General features: G+C 39.8%; 1 protein-coding gene across 1 annotated transcript; it reads right to left on the bottom strand.

The window, feature by feature from the left end:
* Positions 1 to 1,284: 1,284 nt before the first annotated feature.
* MSMB (microseminoprotein beta) lies at positions 1,285 to 18,566 on the bottom strand. Its single transcript, XM_079136804.1, has 4 exons — positions 18,206 to 18,566; positions 8,656 to 8,746; positions 7,398 to 7,503; positions 1,285 to 1,540 (listed from the first exon to the last, which is right to left on the bottom strand). Exons 1-4 carry the CDS (start codon positions 18,215 to 18,217, stop codon positions 1,411 to 1,413), a joined length of 339 nt encoding a protein of 112 aa, XP_078992930.1. The 5' UTR covers positions 18,218 to 18,566; the 3' UTR covers positions 1,285 to 1,410.
* Positions 18,567 to 22,529: the final 3,963 nt, after the last annotated feature.

Genomic DNA, 22,529 nt, shown 5'->3' with positions numbered 1-22,529 from the left:
TTATTATTTCAGTGCTAGACCTTGTGCATACTGAGTCAAGTGTTCTATCACTGAGCTATACTCCCAACTCCTGTTAATTTGTGATCAGATATTAAAATGGAATGGGGGGTACTAAGAATCAAACCCAGGGATGCTTTACCACTGAACTACATCCCCAGACCTTTTTATTTCTCATTTTGAGACAGGGTCTCACCAATTCGCCCAGGCTGGCCTCAAACTTGTGGCCCTCCTGCTTCAGCCTCCCAAGTCGCTGGGATTACAGCAAAATGGAACTCTTTCTGAACTGGGCACAGTGATACAAAATGCCCCAAGAGGAAGCCAGCCTGAATCACCTCTTCAGTAGGAGCCAAGAGTGCATTGTACCCTTTGCTCTCCTGTGCCCTGTTCTGTCTTCACTTAAAATGCTGACTCTGAAATGAGACTTGTATGTAACTGAAAGCAACCAAAGAAATTCCTTATTACCCATAAAAGAGTTAAGGGAGACTGCCTAGATTGCTCAACAGATTCACATAGCAGGTTTGAACAGACAGGTTCAGGGGTAGGGGAAATACAGCTCTTTATCAATTGCCTGTGAATTATTTAGCAGATGGATGTGCTTCTTTGTGATCCGTCATGTATACACAGTCAACTCTAAACCCTGGGCGAGCAGGGGCCCAAACTCTCTGATTCACTTCTGTATTCCCAAGCCCAGCATACCGCCTAGCCCAGGCAGTCAGCACAGTGTTGAGTAAATACATGTTCTCTGCCACAGAAACTGTAAAGAGAATCAATGTCATCACTGTTTCAAGTCAATCCATTTTGGATGATATGTATGGAGCAATAGATAACTGATCCTTGAGTCCTGCAACCTGGCCATTCCCTACCACCCAGTCAGAGCCTTGGCCTTTGAATTCCCTATCAGACTGCTCCAGGGTCATGAGGCACTTCATGTTATCCTGCTCTAACCTTAGGCAAACACAGAGAGATGTGAAACAGCAGTGAGTACACTCCCTAAAGAACAGGACAGAAGGTTAAACACTAACACCTCAAAGGAATCAGATTTCATCTCAAAGAAAAATTTGTTGTTATTTTTTTCCCTCCATCCACCAGACAGTGGACACAGGCAGGTGAATAGTAATGTATCAGAAATTGCAGAAGTGGCAGTGGTCCCCTGAGAAGAATATGCATGATGACTGACTGGAGTATAGAACAAATACTATAACTTTTACTTGATTTATTTTTATCTCCTTTGGATATTTGTATGCTTTATAGTACACATTAAATCAATGGAACATGATTCAAGTATTTGCTCAAAATATTTTTTTATTGATAGGTAGGGCTATACAATCACAGGCTATTAAAGACCATAGGTGAATGAGGCCTAGTTTGGGAGGGCCTGGGTCCCATCAGGCTTGAAGCATTGGAAGAATATTATGCTATCCAGGATTCAATAGGGCAGGGCTTTTCTGGATTATTCTTCTCCACCACAGTATAACTGCAGTTCGACTTGTGGAAGACTTTCTCACACTTGTCGTTGTCAAAACCAGCAGGTATAGAAATTCTGTCATTGAGACAAGACCAAGACCTGTTAAAAGGGAAAGGACACCTAACCACCCTACCCTGCTACCTAGGCCAGCTCTGTGCAAGAAAAAGCCCATACTCCTTGCCAACTTGAGGGCACCCATTGGCTAGCATCCCAAGGCTTGGCTTTCAGGCCCTTGAACCTGCCCATATTATTGAATCACATAGACCATTCCTAACTTCAATCCTACATTCCAACCTACATACAAGGATAGTGGGAAGTTCTGATACAGGTAGGGCTACTCTGGAGCTAGGCAGCTTCTTCCAGTCTATCCCTAAATCCCTTCCCTGTTCAGGAAATGCCCAGAAGCAATGGTGCTGGAAAGTTGGAAGGGAATAGTCGCCCTGGCCCTACCATAGCAGCCTGTTAGAAGAGGAGCTACCTCAACCAACAGAAGCAAACAGGTACCCCAGGCCAGGGTCATGGGGCCCAAGATAAGCTGATGAAAACTAGAGATCACCCTCCCAGGAACATCTACCTACATTTACACTGGTACAAACAATTGTAGGGCCATTGCCCTTTTAAAGTCCATTCATACATGCTGGAGTGATTGACCTGCCTAAAGTGCATAGAAGCAGTCATCTCCAGTGCCTTTTGTGACAGTGTTTCCTTCCAAAATGTGACCCTTGACTTTTATTTTACTAAAAAGGACATTGTCATTCTCCTCTCAAAGCTAACCTAAACCAGTGTCATTCTTCTGTCCTTAATTATCTGGCCCCAGGATGCCTGTATCTATAGCCCCTCACTGGTAGAACGCCCCTGGATTAAATCCTCAGTACCACCCCCAACACACACACACACACACAAGAGACAGAAAGAAATTACGATAAAATATTAAGTTATTACCTTTACACAATTGGAGTATATGGTTTTTCCCCATACTTTCTAATAGTTCTATAATTAATGTTTTACTATGAAAATTTAGGAAAATGTCTAATCTTTTAAAATGGTTTAAATGTTTAATGTAAATGTTTAATGTTTAAAAGTTGTTACTTGCTGGTAAGAATGAGGAATGGTGCAGCCACTTTGGAAAACAGCTTGTTAGTTCCTCAAAATTTAAACCAATATTTACATTTGGCCCAACAATTCTCCCAGGTATAAGCCTCAAAAGCATTGGAAGCAGAGAATCTGACATACCTATAACATTCATAGTAGGAGTATTTGCTGTAAACAAAGAGTGAACGCAACCCAAGAATCCATCAATGTGAATGATAAACAAAATGTGGAATAGCCATACCATGAATATTATTCCAGTACAAAAAGAATGAAGTACCAATACAAAGATGCAAGATGGATGAACCTTGAAAATACATATAGTAAAATTAACCTAGCACAAAATAGTCAAATATCATGTGATTTTATTCACACGAGATACGTAGAATAGGCAAATTCATAAAAACAGAAAGTAGATTAGAGGAGGGTCTGTGATTGTAGCTCAGTTGGTAGAGCACTTACGTAGTGCATGCAAGGCACAGGGTTCAATCCTCAGCACCACATAAAAAATAAATGAAATAAAAGGTATTGTGTCCATCTAAAACTAAAAAAATTAATAAAAAAGAAAGTAGATTAGAGGGTATCAAGAGTGGAAGTGGAAATTATTGCTTAAAGGATATAGTAATTATCCTTTTAAGTTAATTTAATGGGGTCATTAAAAAGTTTTGGAAATTGTGGTGATAGTTGCACAATATTGTGAATGCATTTAATACCACTAACTTGAATTGTACACTTTGACATGGTTAAAATAGCAAGTCACAGTGGTGCACTCCTGTAATCTCAGTGGCTCAGGAGTCAGGAGGATCACAAGTGTGAGGCTGGGTAGCTTAGCAACTTGGTGAGACTTTGGCTCAAAATAAAATATAAAAAGGACTGGGAATGTAGCTCAATTATAGAACATTCCTAGGTTCAATCTCTAGTACTCTTCCCACAAAAATTGGTTAAAATGGCAAATTTTATGTAATATATATTTTACTTCAATAAAAATTGTTTAAAGTAGTTATTTATTGAACAAATACCTTTATTTTGCAAGATTTTGGTAGGAAATGAAATTGTCTAATTCACCAGGTGTGGTGACTCAGGCCTGTAATCCCAGTGGTTTAGGAGGCTGAGCAAGAGTATCTCAAGTTCAAGGCCAGTCTCAGCAACTTAGTGAGGCCCTAAGCAATTTATTGAGACCCTGTCTCAAAATAAAAAGGACTGGGAATGTGGCTCAGTGGTTAAGCACCCCTGGGATCAATCCCTGGTACCAAAAAAGAAAAGAAAAGAAAGAAAATTGTGTGATTCTGCCAGCTGTGTGCAGATACAAGTTTCTGTGTCCAAAGTTGTATTACTGGATGTATATTTTAAGTAAAACTAGACCTGGAATTGTAAAAGAGATTGAGAAAGATACTACAAACGTGGGGTAATCAGGTGTCCAGAGCTGGAGGCTGGGTGACCTTGCCCCTTAGCCTTCCTCACTGCAGTCTGAGAATCTGGGCCTGGGCAGAACATGCCATGGACATCTCTCATGCAATGCCTGGGTAGCTTCTGCCTGAGCCTCCAGCCCCTGACACCAGATCTGAGCACCATCCCTCAGGAGGTGCAATGGGTCCAAAAAGTTCTTCTAGAGAAAACTTAATCAAATTGATATTTTTGTTATGGTCAAAACAATTTTTTAAGTTCATGAGAAAAACAGAGTGAGTAGGAGGTGAGGCAATTCCAAGGAAGAAGTTGATTCTCAACAGTGAGGAGAGCAGTAAAGCAGTGTGTCAAAATGATAGGCAATGTGGCAGAGAAAAGGGCACTGGGAGCCAGTTACTCTCCTAGGCTCAGGAGACACAGACAAGGCTTAGGGAAGGGGTAAAGCATTTATTGGGGGAGCTGGGGATGCAGATTGGTAGTAGAGCACTTGCCTAGTATGCACAAGGCCCTGGGCTCAAACCCCAGTACCACAAAAAGAAAAAGAAAACAAAAAATCATTTACTGGGTTAATGAATGGATTTGTATGCAGAACCTCATTTATTTCTCATATCCACCTGAGGAAACAGATATAGTGAGGAAATAGATTCAAAGAGACTTAGAGATTTACCCCAGGAAACACAGCTAACATACAAGGGAATGGGAGATTCAGACTCAGGTTACTCTGACTCCAGCGTTGAGGCTCTTCCCACTTCACTGTCAGGAGCAGTGTTGCTATTTCCTACACTAGGTGCAGGGGAACCCCTGGAGAGGGTCCTATTGCTGAGCTGTGATGACACAGCACTGATTGGGAGAGGGTACGTTAGCCACTATGTAAGTGAGCTTCCATGTGAGGGAGGGATGACTCACCAGCCCTTAATCAAGCATAGATTCAACCACAGACACTTGATACAAAGACAAATTTTTGGTGCCACAAAAATCAAGATTCATCTATAACGCACAGAAATGCAGCCAGTGCAATGCCTGGAAGCCTGTTCTAGGCAGCCTATGGGCCAGTTTCCCAATTTGATACTTTTTGTTTCAATTCACATTTACCAGGAGTCCTGCTCAGTGTGAGCAGAACTTTCCAGACACTTAGATTTTGATAGGACTCCAGTATTGAAGTGCTTGCTCCTCTACTCACTGGTATAGTCATAAGAGTCCCTGAGGCACTTGATAAAATTCAGATTCACAGGCAAGTGCTACTTTACGGGGGCAATGCTGCTTTACACCAATGCTTGCATCACCAAAACCACTCCTGTTGTACTGAGGATATAACCCAGGGGTAGAACACTTGCCTCGTATGTGTAAGACTTAGGTTTAGTTCCCACCAAAAGAAAAAAAACACTCTTGTTATTGCAAAACACTACAGGCCATGGATGACTGACAGGAAGAATCAGATGGATTGGCTGGGGATGGCTGGCATGAACAAACTTCAGGTACTCTTTGTTCTATTTTCCCAAGTACTAGCCTTTGGCATCCATAGCAACCCAGCAGAAAACATCTGCATAACCTTTGGGCTTCCTTGAGTTCAAATTGAACAAAAAAGCAACACAGGGTTTACAGTACAAAGCACACCACAAATCATTCCTTACACTTCACATCTCTTCCCTCTGCCTTTTCTCATATCATTCCCGTTCTTGCAAATCTCCAAGGTGACCATTAGGACAATACTCCCACCTCAGACTGGGGATTGAACCCAAGGGTACTTACCACTGAGCCATATCCCCAGCCTTTATTTATTTATTTATTTATTTACTTACTTATTTATTACCCAGGGGCACTCTGTCACTGAGCTACATTCCCAGACCTTTTATGTTTTATTTTGAGACAGGGTCTCTTTGTTTTAGGGCCTCACTAAATTCTGAGGCTGGCCTTGAACTTGCAGTCCTCCTGTCTCAGCCTCCCAAGTCTCCGGGATTACAGGATAGCTGGACATACAGCTGTGTACCATACCACTCTGAACTCACTGAGGCAATTTCTAGAATAGCATCAGATGACTGGATAAGCTTTCCTGTCTTCAGGTATCTATCTAGAGATAGGTATTTAAGAATAAAGATACTGCCCAGCATGGTTGTGTACACCTGCAATCCCAGCAACTCAGCAAAGAAGGAGGATCACAAGTTTGAGGCCAGCCCAGGGCACTTAGCAAGACTCTGTCTCAAAATTAAAAACTGGTTGGGGGAAGGGACTGGGAATGTAACTCAGTGGTGGAACAACCCTGGGTCCAATCCCCAGTACCACAAAAAATAAAAAAATAAAGATACTGTCCAAGTTTCAAAACAACTTAAGTAAAATGAAGGTAGAAACAACACAAGTGCCTATCAACAGATAAGTAGGTAAACATAATGTAGTATACACATACAACAAAATAGTATGGATCTTGAAAAGGAAGGAAATTCTAACATATGCTACAACATGGATTAACACTGAGCACCTTATGCTAAATGAAGTAAACTGATTTTGAAAAGATAAATACTATGCAATTCCACTTACATGAGGTTCCTAGAGTACTCATATTTATAGAGACAGAAAGGAGAATGGTGGTTTCTAGGGAATGGTGGGAGAGGGAATTGGGGTGGGAGAGATGATTGAGGAGTGATTATTTGATAGGTACAGAGTTTTAGTTTTGCAAAATGAAAAGACTGGCTGGGTCTGGTGGCACATGCCTGCAATCCCAGCAGCTCAGGAGGCTAGCAAGCTAGCAGGTGGGACCTGGTCTCAAAAAAAAAAAAAAAAAAAAAAAAGGAAAGGAAGGAAGGAAGGAAGGAAAGACCTTCTAGAGATGGGTAATGGTGATGGCTACACAACAATATTAATGTACTTAATGCAACTAAACAGTCTGTTTAAAACTTAGTTAAAATGGTTAATTTTTATGTTATGTATGTATTACTACAAGGAGATAGGACTGAAAACTAGTCTTCCTCCCACCACAACATCAAAACATAAAGGATTGACTCTGGGTGATGACAATGTGTCACTGCAGGTTTATCAGTTGTAGAAAATGTGCCCCTCTGGTGGGGGATGTTGTTAATGGGGGAGGTTGTGCAGAAATAGAAGTCTCTGTACCTCTTCAATTTTGCTGTGGATCCAAAAGTCTCTAAGAAATAAAACCTATTTTAGCTAGGTGCAGTGGCTCACACCTGGAATCCCAAAGACTTAGGAGGCTGAGGCAAGAGAATTCCAAGTTCAAGGTCAGCCTCAGCAACTTATCAAGACCCCATCTCAAAATGAAAAAGGACTGAGGATGTAGCTTAGTGGTAAAGTACCCCTGGGTTCCATTTCCAGTACCAAAAATAAAGTCTATTTTAAAAACTTGAAGCATGGGATTTTGAAAGAGGTAAGAGCTGTTCTTCAGAGACAGCTACACCCACCTCTTGGTCACCATTAGTTTAAGACTTACGAGCTACAGCAGCTTATTCCACGTTGAGTGCAAAAACAGTCCTCACACTTCTCATTTTTCCATTTTGAGTTCAATACGTGTGTGACTCCATCGGCATCCTTGCATTCTAAAACAGTACACAGGGCATATCAGTGAAATACTCAAGTCACATAACAGGGACAAGACTTGTCAGGACACTGAGGCCAGCCCCTGCCATGTGATGATAGGCAATTTTAAAGGCATCTAAGAAAATGCTTCTGTATTCACCCATGGCTAAATTCCTGTACTGAGCAGTCCTTGCCACTGATAATGTTTTCTTACACCAAATTTAAATCCATCCAGCTTTTAGTTCAGAACAGACAGTTCAAAAATAACTAAGGCCCTTCTCTTTCATTGGGTATTTATTATGAGCCTAGGGGTAATTTGAGCCCAGCTTTTTCCTATTGGATTATTAATTAGATAAATAATTCACTTCTTCACTTTCATTTGCTTTGCATAAGTGTTTTTCAACCCTGGTACACGTGCAAAATACCTTATTAGTTAAAAACATCTATGGGCTGGGGGTGTAGCTCAGTAGTAGAGCATGTGCTTAGCATGCATGAAGCCCTGTGTTCAATCCCCAGCATCCAACAAGTGGGAAAAAAAAAGTTTGAGTCCCATTTCATGACACTGAAATTAGACTCCCTTGGTATGGGCCCATGTCACTGTATTTCTAGAAAACTCTGCAAATGATACCAAGGTTCAAACAGGTGAGAACAATTGCCTTAGATCCTTGGTGGTCCAAATGTGCTTGAAGGACCAGCAACATCATCACCTGGGACCTCTTTGAACTTGAATACTCTCATATCTGCTTCAGATGCACAGAATCAGAACCTACATTTTAACAAGATTTCCCAGGGGTTGGCACACACATTAAAGTTCGAATACTGCTTTGGAATAAGCAATGGTTTTTAATCCTGGCTGCATGTGAGAATCAATCAAGGAGCTTTAAATGTGCTGCTCCAACCCCAGAGATTCTGATTAATCTGGTTTTAGATAGGACCTAAGCATGGTAAGGTTCAGAAGCTCTCTAGGCAATTCTTATCCAGCCAGAATTGAGAATGGCTGCCTCAAATGCAGGGCAAATTAAAGTCATTCATTTTATTCCTTTTCTATATCTGCCCCAACCCTCCTTCCCATGGAGATTCAGAAGGTTCTCATCTACCAACAGGCAATACCTACCAGGCTATAATAACATAATAAACATTGAAAACCCAGCACTTACAAGTATGTACATTACCTTGAGCATTCTCCATGTCTATTGAATAGCACTGTGCATTGCTTGAAGTCACGAAGATGGAAAGGACCATAAGGCTAGCTAGGAGAGCTTTCTGAAATGTAGAGAAAGGTCAGGGGTGGAGAATGAGTAAATTCAGGTGCTGTTTCTTGACTGAATGTCAAGTTCAAGGGTCCCTGCTGAGCTCTAGTAAATGCCACTGAAGATGGAGTTTCTGCCCTCAACCAGGCCAAGAAGTACTAAAACAAACAAAAAACGTCATAGGAAGAACTACACATGGGTCAAAAATCACACAGCAATAATGACAGTATGCTATTTTGTTACAGAGGAAGTTTGGGAAAACTTTGCAGATAAGGTGATGTTTTAGATATTTTATATAATATGTAGAATGTAAAGGACAGAAATGAAGGAGTAGAAGATTTCATGAAGATAATAAAACATTGACAAAGACACAAAGGCAAAGAGAAAACAATCTGGAAGCTTGCTGAAGCTGAGTTAGTTGGAGATGCAACAGAAAAAATAGATGAAGGAGAGGTTGTAAACACAGTGAGGCTTAGAGCTTCATTTTGAAGATGACAAAGGCATTTTAAAATCTTACTCTCCTTTTTTTAAGTACTAGGGATTGCGCCCAGGGCCACACTACCACTGAGCTACATCCCCAAGCCTTTTTATTTTTGAGACATAGTCTACATTTCCAGACTGGCCTCAAACTTGAGATCCTCCTGCCTCAGCTACCTGGGTTGCTGGGATTACAGGTGTGCACTACTACGCCCAGCAGATAAAAACATATTTGATGGCTGCATGAACGAATGAAATTAACCTAGATTGAAATCAGTAGATAAGGAAAAGTAACAAGTAGTCCTTGTCATCTTTTTGAGGCAAGTAAAATAAACAACTCTTGGCGGTCATGGTGGCACATGCCTGTAACCCTAGCAACCCAGGAGGCTGAAGCAAGAGGATCACAAGTTTGAGGCCAGCCTCAGCAACTTACCATGACCCTGTCTCAAGATAAAAGATAAAAAGGACTGGAGATGCAGCTCAGTGGTAAAGCATCCCTGGGTTCAATCTCCAGTACAAAAATAAATAAATAAACTAAACAAATCTTAAGGTGGCACTTTCAGGAATCTTTAAAAAAGGAAAATGGACAGAGAATAGTTACTCTGAATGATATTTAATATTGATTATGAAGTGACACTACCTAAAGTAGTACATTACACATATAACAATAGAAAGACAAAAATAGAGAACAAAACAGAGATCCAGAAAAAAATTATGTGTAATATGTATAGGTATAAAATTAAAATGAACATAGTCTTTGAGTTGTGGGGAGTGATTACTCAATAAGTGAACTACCTTTTCTGTACTGGGAACAGCTCTCCTGCTACTAGAAGCTCATCTCCATCCCTCTTTGGTCAGGAACATCTCTCAACTGCTGAGCTGACCACAGACACTGACAGATGGCAGCCTGAGCAGCTTACCACTCCTGTGTCCCCTGACCTCACTTGTCACTGGTCACAGCTTCCAAACCAGTGCCATTTCACAGTTCATAAACTCAGTAACCAAGTTCCTTGGGGCTGGAGCTGTTGCCATTGGTGACTGGCTCTGGAGCTGGGATTGTGACTGTGTTTGGGAACCTTGTCATTATTCATGCCAGGAGTACTTCTCTGAAGTAACAACTCTTCCATGCCATTCTGGATTTCCTCTCAGAGGCCAGGGGAGTCTCCTGCCTGATGGTGGTGTTTTGCTTCATTTTTGCCATGTGAAAGCACCATCTCCACATCCCTTGTCTCATCAGCTCTGTATGTTCCTTTTTCTATACTTTCTAGGCAGTCTGGGGAAAGCTCAGAATTTGACAGAGGGAGGATAAATACATACCATATTAATATAATGTTTGTAAAAATTTCTAAAATGATTCAAAGGCCACGTTTCTATAATAAGATCATAAAATAGCCAAAGGAAATATAGGTAAATACTTACATTATTTTAAGCATAAAGTAAAAATAGATTTGAATATGTAAAAGTTATAAGAATATAAAGGAAATTTAAAAGGTATTCAATTTAGAGAACAATATCATTAGATGAAGGGTTTCTGTATGCCAACAGAAAAAGAAAAGCATCTAAGGAGAAAAATGGCAAGGGAAATAAAAGCTCATTTCACGCACATATGTAGACATAAATAGAAATGATGAATAAGCACATGAAAAGTTCAGTTTATTCATAAAAAAATGTTGCTGGCTGGGTGGCATATGCCTGTACTCTCAACAGTTTAGGAGGCTGAGGCAGGAGGATTGCAAATGCAAAACCAACCTCAGCAATTTAGCAAGGCCCTCAGCAACTTAGTGAAACCCTGTCTCAGAATAAAATATAAAAAGCTCTGGGGATGTGGCTCAGTGGTTAAGGTACCCTGGGTTCAATCCCTAGTATCCCCCACCTTCACCAAAAAAAAGTAGTTTATAAAAGAGTACTATAATGGGATTGCAAGAATTAACATTTAATTTATACTACTCAGAGAGAAACAGCACATAGCAGAAATAACATGCACAAGGATCATATGTTGGAACAATTTTTATGGAGAAAAATTGGAGAGCGTACATCAAAACTCTTAAGAGCACTTAAAACAGTTGAGTTCATGTTTATCACTTCTAACTCCTGATCCTAAAAAATAGCACAGAGATGAAGATAGACTCCCTCAGTGCAGTGGTAAAACAGAAAAACACAAAATGCCCAAAGAGGCTGGGTTTGGTGCCATACCTGGTGGCACACATTCCAGTGACTTGGAAGGTTGAGGCAGGAGGATCACAAGTTTAGGGCTGACCTCAGCAAAGTGATGAGGCCCTAAGTAACTTACTGAGGTGCTGTTTCAAAATTAAAAAATAAAATGGGCTGGGGATGTAGCTCAGTGGTTAAGCACCCCACCCCACCCAACCCCCAGCCCCTGACCCCAGTTCAATCGCTGGTACCATTAAAAAAAAGAATGCCTACAAAATAGAACTGTTCAAGAACACAGTGATCCAAAACAACACCTAGCAAACTGACAAAGTGGGAGGAAAAATGACTTGAGCAAAGGATCACTATGTACCATTTAGTGAAACAAAGCAAATTACAAAGAATTCTGGATGATATTGCTGTGATATGAAGTGAGGATCAGGAACGGACTGAGGGAATGTACCAAATTTTAACAAGGCGTTTTTGGGTGGTGAAATGATGATAGCTTTCGACTTTCCCTCTAATTTTCTACAATGAAATGCATAAGATTTATAACAACAAAGAAATAAATGCATTCTTAGCAAAACAAACCCCTCAGTTCACTCAGCCCACACCTGGACTTAGAACTACACTTGTTCTTTATGCTTCATTCTTCTTTTTCATGATCTATAAGTTTAAAATCACAGTGGAAACCTACATTTTTTTTTTATCCAAAAAAGTCAACCTTGTTGACAGAACCCTCTGTTCTCTTCATACAGAAAGAGGGCTTCCAGTGGTGGGTGGAGATAGGGATGCTGCAGTGATCACAGGAATTCTGAAGGTCTTGTTTCACTCAGTCACAGAACAAAGGAATCAAAGGAAATGAGCCAGGGCTGCAGCCCAGAGCAAGCAAGCTGTGCAGAATTCATCAAACTCCCTCTCCTCTGGGGCAGAGACACACAATTGAATGTCTTGGGAATGGAGTTCAAACAAAATAACGGGAAAGAACATTATTTCTAAGATCACCCATCTGACAGTATCTCAGGCTGGGCACGGTGGCATGTGCCTGTAATCTGAGGCAGGAGGATTGCAAATCTAAGGACAACCTGGGCAACTTAGCAAGACCCTGTCTCAAAACAAACAAACAAAAGGACTGAGGATGTGGCTCAGAAATAGAACACTCCTGGAATCAATCCCAAATACCACAAAAAATAATGAAGTCAATATCTAAAATATAGCCTGCATATCTCTCTCTCTCTCTCTCTCTCTCTCTCTCTCTCTCTCTCTCTCTCTCTCTCTCTCTCTCTCAATTTATTTCCTCCCCCAAGAGAGGGGTTGTTCCACTTGAGTGGGCATCAGAGTTTCTTGGGGAACTAATAAGGAACACATAATCTCAGGTTCATTTGAAGATCAACAGGGTCAGTTGATCTTTACCTAGTCTCCCAGGTAAGATTCACAGGAAAAATGATCCAAATCAGTGCTGCCTTAATGAACAAACGAATACCTGGGAGAGCTGTTAAATAAAATATTTGAAGATTCTGCTTCAATAGGTCTTCAGGTGTATGACTGAAGCTCCCAGGTGATGATGATGTCGATTGCTGATGCTGCAGGTCTGAGTATCACTCCCGAGAAGCTCAAAAGTCCCTTCCCATTCCTGAATCCTGTTCTGGCACAGGTCCTCTCTCCCTTCCTACCTTCCTGTCCTGCATTCAATAATCTTGAGTCCCTGATGCAAGCTGGCATGGGAGAATGAAGTCACAAAGCTGACATTTGTTAAAGTTTTCTAGGTAGTATGACTTCATGCCCAGCCTTGGGGTAAAGCAGTCCAGTGATGCCCCTTAGAAATTGGGCCCTGTTAGGTAAGTCACTGCTCCTAGAATGGTTTTACTCTCTGTTGAGGTTAAACACTGATCAGTGCCTGGGAAGACTTGTCATACCTGGTGGTAAAATAAGAAAAGCTCCAAAGAAAACAGAAAAGGGAAACTTGGCAATTCCCCTGTATTCAATTTTTAGGTGGGGATCAAAGCAGAGTGACCTTGGTTATAAAGCAAAAGAATATATTCATAAGCCATCTGAAGAAATCCATCTGTTCAGTGGGCATGCAACCTACTCTATATATTCCCCCTGCTTGAAGGAGCAGTGCCACCATCCATATTGTCCCAGCCTGCTGCCAGCAAGCAGCCCGTGTATAATAAAATGTCCAGACCATCTCTGTTGAGTTCTCCAAATTCTTTCTTTGGGATTGGTAAATAGTACACTGGGGCTTTTGCAGCCCTGGGGTTGAGCTCTCTCCCTGATCAAGAGTTGGAGGTTTTCAGGGTCTTTCGCTTGGTGTGGGTATTGCCAGCTCTGTAGCTTACCAAGTTCACTCTGGGGCCAAGTGGAGTGTGAACTGGAGACAAGGGAAACACCACACACCATTTTTCTACCATTATTGGCTTTGAGGATGATTTCAGAGAGCATTTTTGTCCTGAGGAGAGGGCCAGCCACCTCATGTTGGCTGCTTCCTTCCTCTTGTCCTCTGTAACCCTGAGAGCAGCCCACTTTATTCCCTGCTGCTTTTACTAGGGTACTAGAGTAGAGGAAGCCTGACTCCAGGGGTCTCCAGTAGACTAGACTTGGCCATTCACCCTATCAAATAATAGATGAGTGTTTTTGGAAATGAAGGAATTCATTCCTAGTGTGGTCACACTGGGAAGGCAGAACTAAGGGCGGTCTTTGGGTTACTTCAGGTTATAAGAGCTTCAAGATTACATAGAGAAGGAACAATCCCAAGGCAGGGGGCTAGAAGGATGCATGGTCATGCAATCTGGGTCAAACCATGGGTTAATAATTATTTTAGGATGGCCATGCAGAACCTGTTAATGGTAAGAAATTTGCTGTTGCTTAGGGGGAGACTTTGATTCTTGCCATAAGATGGCACTTGACTATCTGTTCATTATGATGTCTCTGCAAATATTAAAAAATAGTTTAGCTACTCTTATCTTGATTTCTTCAGTCTTGTAGGGAGAGGATTACTAGTGTTAGATGAGCACTCCTGTGCACAACCATAGAAACGAAATAATGTACCCCATTTGTGTACAATGAATCAAAATGCAGTCTGTACAAAAATTTTAAAAAGAAAAAAAAAAAAAGATGAACCCTCCTTAAATGGTCAACCTGTCTACCAGCAGAGTTGAGCAGGAATCTGACCCAACATTTGAGGTAGCAAAATGAAGACAAGCTCTTATCCTATTTTTGGTTACCCACTGGATGTCTGCAATCCCAAGTGAAGAGTCTGTGTTTTAGCAAAAGCAGCTTCTAAGTCCCTGTTATAACTCCCCCTATTTCTTCACCCATTCCTCAGTTTTGAGGGAATTGGGGTATTGGCCAATCTGGCTTTACAGGTTTCTCAGCAAGTAATAAACTAATACATGTGAGAAGGGGACAATCTGGGTCTTCAAGCAATGGCTGAAATATGTAAGTGAAAAGCACCAGATGTTTAAGCCTAAAAATAGGAATACCATTATGAACGATAAAGCAGAATACAAGAGGGGGCCAAAGTCAGAAGGTATCCAACTAAATAAATCATGTAGGGAGTCCTCTCTTTTGAAATGGTTGCATGAATATAGACTACTAAGAAACACATGGGATCAGAAACTAGACATTTTTCCTGTGTTTACCTAAACAGAAGGCCCTTGTCAAAGTCCTGAGCTTACCTTCCGTGTGGAGGTTCTCATAGAAGGGCTTTTTTTTTTTTCTAACAAAAGCTTAAGAATCCTGATTCCATAACCTCTCAACCTTATTTACTTTTTGGTAGGGCAAACAAAGTGATTCCATTTTGATTCTGACAACTTGCCCTCTTGCCTTTGAACAAATTTCTCTGAACACATCACTGACCAACCATCCTTTGTAGTTTGGATTTGATTGCCCTTCATTGCTGGAAGGAATCTGTCCCAGTTGTTAGTTTGATGTGGTCAAACTAACCACACCTTGCAGGAGAAGTGATAGACAACGAGGAGTCAATGTCAAGAAGAAACGTCAAAAAATCCAAAAAAACATCTTAGGCATATTTGTGCAACAAAGAGTTTTACAAGGAATGATCTTAGACCCATCTTACCTGGAGTCCATCATTTAGTTTAGCTTTATCTGTCCTACAGGTGATGGATGGCATCTCAAAACGCTGGGCCAAATGTATATAAATTTAAATTTATATAAACTTTACAGGAGTAAAACTCCTAACAAAATAATATGTAATATATAAATATTATTATATTATATATAAATAAATATATAAAAATATATTTATCGTATAAATTATATATAAATATATCTATTTTTTAGTTGTCTATGGACCTTTATTTAACTTATTTATTTATATGTGGTGCTGAGAATTGAACCCAGTGCCTCACACATGCCAGGAAAGTGCTCTCTCACTGAGCCACAACTCCAGCCCACTACTCTAGAATTTTGAGAGGCAACAAGTACAAAGTTTTACAAGGACAATATAAAACCAACAAGAACAAAATAATTCCAGTTTATATAGTATTTTCTTTTCTTTTTTTCTTTCTTTCTTTCCTTTTTTTGGGGGGTAGGTGCCAGGGATTGAAAACAGGGGCACTTAACCCCTGAACCACATTCCCAATCCATTTTTAAGATTTTGAGACAGGGTCTCACTAAGTTGCTAAGGCTGACTTCAAACTTATGATGCTCCTGCTTTAGCCTCCCATGTAGCTGGGATTACAGGTATGCACCATCACACCTGGCCCTTCACAAACCTGTGACTTGCTTAGACTTTCTGAGACTTGCTTATACCTTTAGTTTTTGTCTCATCTTTTTTCTACTTGGAAACAATCTAGTCATTTTACTTTAGGACAAAAATCTTACTTTACCATACAAAATCCTTCTCTCCAAAAATATTCTCTCCTCTTTTTAATCTTCCTCACCAAAAATACATTCTGATACTTATAACTTCCTTAGTATCTCTTCTTCCCCTATTTACTGATTTACTTCTGCCTTGTTTCTTTCTTAAATTTATATTTTAAATAATCCTTGTCTACAGCCATACCATCCTGAATGTGCCCTTTCTCATCTGAAATAATCCTTATTTTCAGACAGGGTCTCACTAAATTGTCAGGCTGGCCTGTAATTTGCAATTCTCTTGCCAAGTGACTGGGGTTATAGGCATGAGCTACCATGCCCAACTGGTTTCTATATTTTTAAATCAAAATACAGAGTAAATTATGTTTGTACTCTTGGAATACACAATTAGATGTTAATTAGAATTTAACTCTTAGGTTGGGCATGATGGCATACCCCTGTCATTCCAGCAATTTGGGAGGCTGAGAAGGAAGACTGCAAGTTCTAGGCCAGCCTCGGTAATTTATTGAGACCCTCAGCAACTTATCATGACCCTGTATCAAAATAAAAATTAAAAAAGGAATGGGGATGTAGCTTAGTGGTAAAGTGGCCTGGGGTTCAATCCAAAGAAGAAAGAGTGATAAAGTGATAAAGAGATAGAGCAGGAGAGGGAGGGAGGGAGGGAGGGAGGGGTGGGGGGGAGAGAGAGAGAAAGAGAGAAGAAGAAGAAGAAGAACAACAACAACAACAAAGAAGAGGAGGAGGAGGAGAGAAAGAAATGAAAAAAACAAGAATTTCAACTCAGTGATTTTATTTTTAGTGAACACTCAGGGAAAAAGCAATCTTAAACTGTTAATTTATTATTATAATTATTTTATTACTGAAGTTTGAACTGAAGGGTATGCTACCACTAAGTTACAGTCATTTTTATTTTATTTTGAGACAAGAACTCACCTGAATTGCCCAGGCTGGTCACAAATTTGTGATCTTCTCCTTAGCCTTCCAAGTCTCTGGGGCATGCACCACCATGCCACACTTAAAATGTTTTTTGTATACCAACAATTGATGAAAACACTTCTAACAAACTCAAGTACTTTGTTTTTAAGAGGCCAAAAGTACTTGAAATTGATGTTGGTAGTTTAGCTTATTTACAAATGACTCAGATATGTTATCTCTATCATATACATTTATAAACATTTATTTCAGTTATATGTGCTAACTTATTTGTTTAGCAGTTATTTCTAGATTGTCCATGAAAACCAAGATGTCAGACAAGCACAGGTTATTTTTTTTTTTTTTCTCAAAGAAAACCCCTAAAACTTGCTGAACTTGAAACACAGAAACCAATGGACATTTCATGTTAAACATCCAACAGAGATAAATATAATCCTGATTGACTAGCAATGACCACAAAATGTATGTTAGCAATTTTAAAAACATCTTTATCATGCTCCCCTAACGCTTGGACCAAATTATTTGATAACAAAATGAAACTAATAACCTAATGAAACTAAGATCACCTGTTCATGTGACTGAATTTTAAGATTCTTATTTGCAAGTTTTGTATAAGGCTTGAACCACATTTTTCAGATGAATCAGTATACTCGGTAGTTTGGTTTCTAAAAAACTTTTATCCTTTGTTTTCCGTTGGTTTTAAATGAGTTAAGGAGTTAACTTCTAGATGTTCACATTTCAGCTAGGACTAGCTGAGATAACAACCTTTAAGCAAACTTGAGTTACTGGTTACCCTAGTATAAGCAGAAATACAGCAGTAGATATAAAATAGGTAGATAGTCAAAAACTTTTACATGCAAATTATAATAGAGCTGTCCCCAAACACCCTGGCTTTTATATGCATCTTACATCTCTCCTCTTGCAATTTGCACCACAAAGTTATTCACATTTCCCTGTCAAACAAATGGCAGAAGCTCAAATTGGTTCAAAAGAACTCAAATTGGCTCAAGGGAACCCCAAATGACAAGGAAAAGAAAGGGGGGAGGTTTGATGTGCCTGGTCAGGAAGAACTTACCAGGATTCTCATCCTAATGGTCCGTGGACTCCAAAAATTTGTTTCTCTGCTTCACCAAATGATGTTTTGTTTTGTTTTGTTTCGTTTTGTTTTGTTTTTTTAAAAGCAGTCTATTCCAGTCCTAAATGAAAATGATTATAGCAGCTGCTTGGGACCATCCTTTCTGTCTCTCTTATAAGGAGTTAACCACTGGGAGCGGCAGCTGCTTTGTGGGCATGGCTTCCTGGCTGGCTCGCCAAATCTGTTAGCTCTCCTAGGGGAGAGGTTCAACTCTACGAGTCACCAGACCTGGCTTGGCGCTCACCCAAACAATAGATAAATGTTGCTGAACACAGGAAAGGAATCCATTCTCAGTGTGGCCACACTGGGAAGACAGAACTAAGGGCTATCTTTGGCTTATTTATTAGAGCTTCAAGATTATGTAGGGAAGAACAAAACCAAAGTGGAGGGCTTGAAGTGTACATTGTCAAGTAGTCTTATTCAACTGTCTGGTTAATCATTTTCTCAAGATGGCATGCAGAGCCTTATCAGAGATAAAAAGTTGCTACTGACTGGGAGGTAGTTTTGACTCTCATTACAAGATTTTTATTGATCAGACCTGTTGTTCCAGGAATCTGATGTGACTACAGGAGATAATGACTCAGAGAAAGGACTAGTCAGAAAGGCAAAATGAGTTAGTTAAGCCTTTAGGTTTAGAGCATGACTAGAGACTTCTAGGCACCATTCTAGTCCCTGCAAATCTTGAAAATAGTTTAGCAGCTTTTATCTTTGTTTCTTCAGCCTTGTCGGGGAAAGATTACTAATTTTAGATGAGCACTCCTTAAATGATTAACCTGTTTAACAGCAGAGTTGGGCAGGCATCCGACCCAACATTTGAAGTAGCAAAGGAGACAGGTGCAAAATGAAGACAGAGATGCCCAGCTCTTATCCTGATTTTGATTACCCACTGGATTTCTGCAGGTCCAAGTGAAGAGTCAATTTTTTTTTTTTTTTTTTGCTTAAAGGTAAGAGCAACTTCTAAATACCTGTTATACTACTGAAATTCATCAAAGGTAGTTTAGGAAAGATCAAGTTTAAAGACAGAAAGGAAGCCTATATGGTGGTTAAGTACATTTAGAAAAAGTTTCTTTTTTTGGTACAGTGGATTGAACCCAGGGATGCTTTGCCACTGAACTATATCCCCAGCTTTTATTTTTCATTTTGAGACAGTGTCTCACTAAGTTACTTAGAGCCTCACTAAGTTGGTAAGGCTGGTCTAGAACTTGTGATCCTTCTGCCTCAGCCCCCCAAGTCACAGAGATTACAAGTGTGCAACACCACACCGGGCACAAATTTCTTTCTTAATCCAGTATGATGCAATTAACAGGACCTAGGAAAATGGTTCCCAAACTTTACTAAGCAATAAAATTACATGGACAGTATTCAAAAACTCCTGTTACTTCAAAGGGTTTGCAGAGGAGGCCAGGTGTCAGTAGTCTTCAAAGATCCCCAGGTGATTCCATTAGACAGTCAAGTTTGGGAGGCCTGGCCTAGAAAGATACACCTGGGCTCTTATCTCACTGATCCTGCCACATCTTGTGTTGAATACCCAGTGGCAACTCTTCTCCACAGACTGTTTCCTTGATAGAAAAATGATGCATTAATTGTACCTCTGAAATTATATTTAATTTCACTAATTCACTCAGATACGGTCCAAGATTTAGAGACACACAAGAAACTTCATTGTATCCCAGAATTACTAGAAGGAATAACCTTGATATTAGAGAAAAAAGACAGTGCTAAATTCATTAAGATTTTTCTAAGTTACTAGAATCTCATTACACTGTACACATTGAAATGCAAGTAATATACAGAAGATTCATAACCAAGTCACATTTACCATTATCATTAAATGTGCATCACAGAATATTAAAATAAGAAATACATGCTCCTTTTTACTTTTTGTACTGGGGATTGAACTCAGGAGTGCCTTACCATTGAGCTATGTCTCTGGCCCTTTTTATTTTTTGAGACAGGGTTTCATTAAGTTGCCAAGGCTGGCCTCAAATTAGCCATCCTCCTGCCTCAGCCTCCCATGTTGCTGAAATTAAAGGTGTGCACCTCCATGCCTGGCTATTTCTTTTTTCTTTTCTGACCTTCATGTATGAAATCAGTTACCTACCATTGTGATCAGCAGAAGTTCTTACACGCAGGTGCATCCAGGAAAACTCACACCACACATTTATACAGTAGAGGGTAACCACACATTCAACATCCTTGGGAAAGATAAGGCACCAAGAACACACTGAATATTTGCAGAGGGTCGATTTTCAACAGGAAACTATGGTTTTAAATGATTTATGAGTTATTTATCCATCAGATCTCCACCTCAATTATGTATTTACCCTTGTCCTCACCCCTGATATGTATTTTCCCTTGATGAAAGGGCAAAGGAAAAAGGAACTCCCCTTCATTGAGCTTTCACTCTGTGCTGGGTAGATTGCTACGCACATAGCATGCTCTTCCAAGAAATGGAGGCTAAGGAATGCCAATCATAACAGTCAGTTGCTTTAGCTAAGTTTCATGAAGACATAAAAATAGTTCAACAGATCAGCTTAGAGGCACATTAGCCCTGCCACCGTGGCCCAGAGTCATTGCTGTTAGGGTTGGGATGAGAGACCAGAATGCATGGCATGGAAGAGCAATCCAGGTTGCCTTGACAAGCCACTTAAACTTTCTAAAGCTCTTCTTGAATCTTCAGTTTTTATTTATTCCCAGCTATAGCAAGGGAGTCTTCTTCAAGAATGATCTCCTTTGTGGAAAACAGTACACAGGCTCCTCAAAATGTTAAAAACAGGCTGGGTATGGTGGCACGTGCTTGTTAATTCCAGAAATTCAGGAGGCTGAGGCAGGAGGATCAAAAGTTCAAAAAGTTCAAGACCAGCCTCAGCAATTTAAAGACCCTGTCTCAAAATAAAATTGAAAAAGAATAGTCTGGGGATATGGCTCAGTGGTAGAGTGCCCCTGGTTTCAATCCCTAGTACTGAAAAAAATAAAAATAAAAGAGATATCATATGATACAACAATTTCGCTATCAGGTATATATCCAACAGAAATGAAATTAGGATGTCAGAGATCCACATTCCCATGTTTATTGCAGCACAACTCCCAGTAGCCAAGACATGGAATCAACCTATGTGCCCACTAACTGGTGAATGAATAAAGAAAAAGTGGTCCATATATACAATGAAGTACTTTGCAGCCATAAAAAAGAATGAAATCCTGTAATTCACAACAACATGGATGGAACTGGAGAACATAAAAGTAAGTGAAATAAGTCAGATACAGAAAACAAGTAATGCCTGATCTCACTCTTGTGTGGAACATAAAAACCTGAATCTCACAGAAGTTAAGAGTAGAATGGTGATTACCAGGGGTTGGAGAGAACAGGGGAGAGGGAGGAGTTGGGAAAAAGTGATGTGTGGGTACTAAGGTACAGTTAGATAGGAGCAAAAAGTTTTGATGAGCTATTGCACAGTAGGGTGACTAAAAAAAAACGATAATGTACATTTGAAAAAACTACTTTTCACTATAAAGAAACAAAAAATGAAGAGATATATTTAATTTCATTTAAACTTTACACAATATAAACATGTATCAACATCACATGGCACCCCATTGATATAATTTTTATGTTTTTATGTATCAAATAAAAATAGATCTAATTTAATTTTAAAAATTAAGATTACATAAAGACTTTTAAAAAAACAAAGAAAAGGAAAAGAGAATAACATCCTCTAAACACCTCTGCTTGCCCTCATTATGGCCAGGATGACCTTTGGGGAACAGCAAGAAACAGAACCTCCTGGTGTATTGGAGGTTTACCACTTGTATCAAGTGAGATAAGTCTGCCATAATCACGTGCCATATACTGGGTGACTTGAACAAAAGTTTCTTGCTCACAGTTTTGGACATTAAAAATCCAAGGTTAAGGCATTAGGGTTAGGTTTGGTTTCTCTTGAAGCCTCTCCCTTTTTTTTTCCTAAGTTTTTTTCCTTCACATTTTGTTATTGGTGCATTATAGTTGTACATATTGATAGGATTTGTAGTTGAATATTCATACATGCACACAATATAACAATATATTTGGCCAATATCACTTCCCAGCTCTTCCCTCCTCCCACCTTTCTTCTATTCCCTTGGTCCCTTTCTTCTATTCTATTGATCTCCCTTTGATTTATATTAAGTCCACCCCATTTTTCTTTTCCTTTTTCCTCTCCAGTTTTTACATATGAGAGAAAACATATAACCCTTAACCTTCTGAGTTTGACTTATTTGGTTTAAC

Source organism: Sciurus vulgaris (assembly GCF_902686455.1).
Source record: "Sciurus vulgaris genome assembly, chromosome: 4".
NCBI lineage: Eukaryota > Metazoa > Chordata > Mammalia > Rodentia > Sciuridae > Sciurus > Sciurus vulgaris.
Note: the sequence above shows the minus strand (reverse complement) of the source record. Positions and strands in the feature narration are given on the sequence as shown.

Excerpts from the sequence above, each read along its gene's own strand:
- MSMB (XM_079136804.1), bottom strand. Across the intron at positions 7,504-8,655 it reads AGACATGGAGAATGCTCAAG|AATGCAAGGATGCCGATGGA; the intron begins GTAATGTACATA and ends GTACTGTTTTAG. Across the intron at positions 1,541-7,397 it reads GGAATAAGCTGCTGTAGCTC|AATTTCTATACCTGCTGGTT; the intron begins GTAAGTCTTAAA and ends TCTCAATGACAG.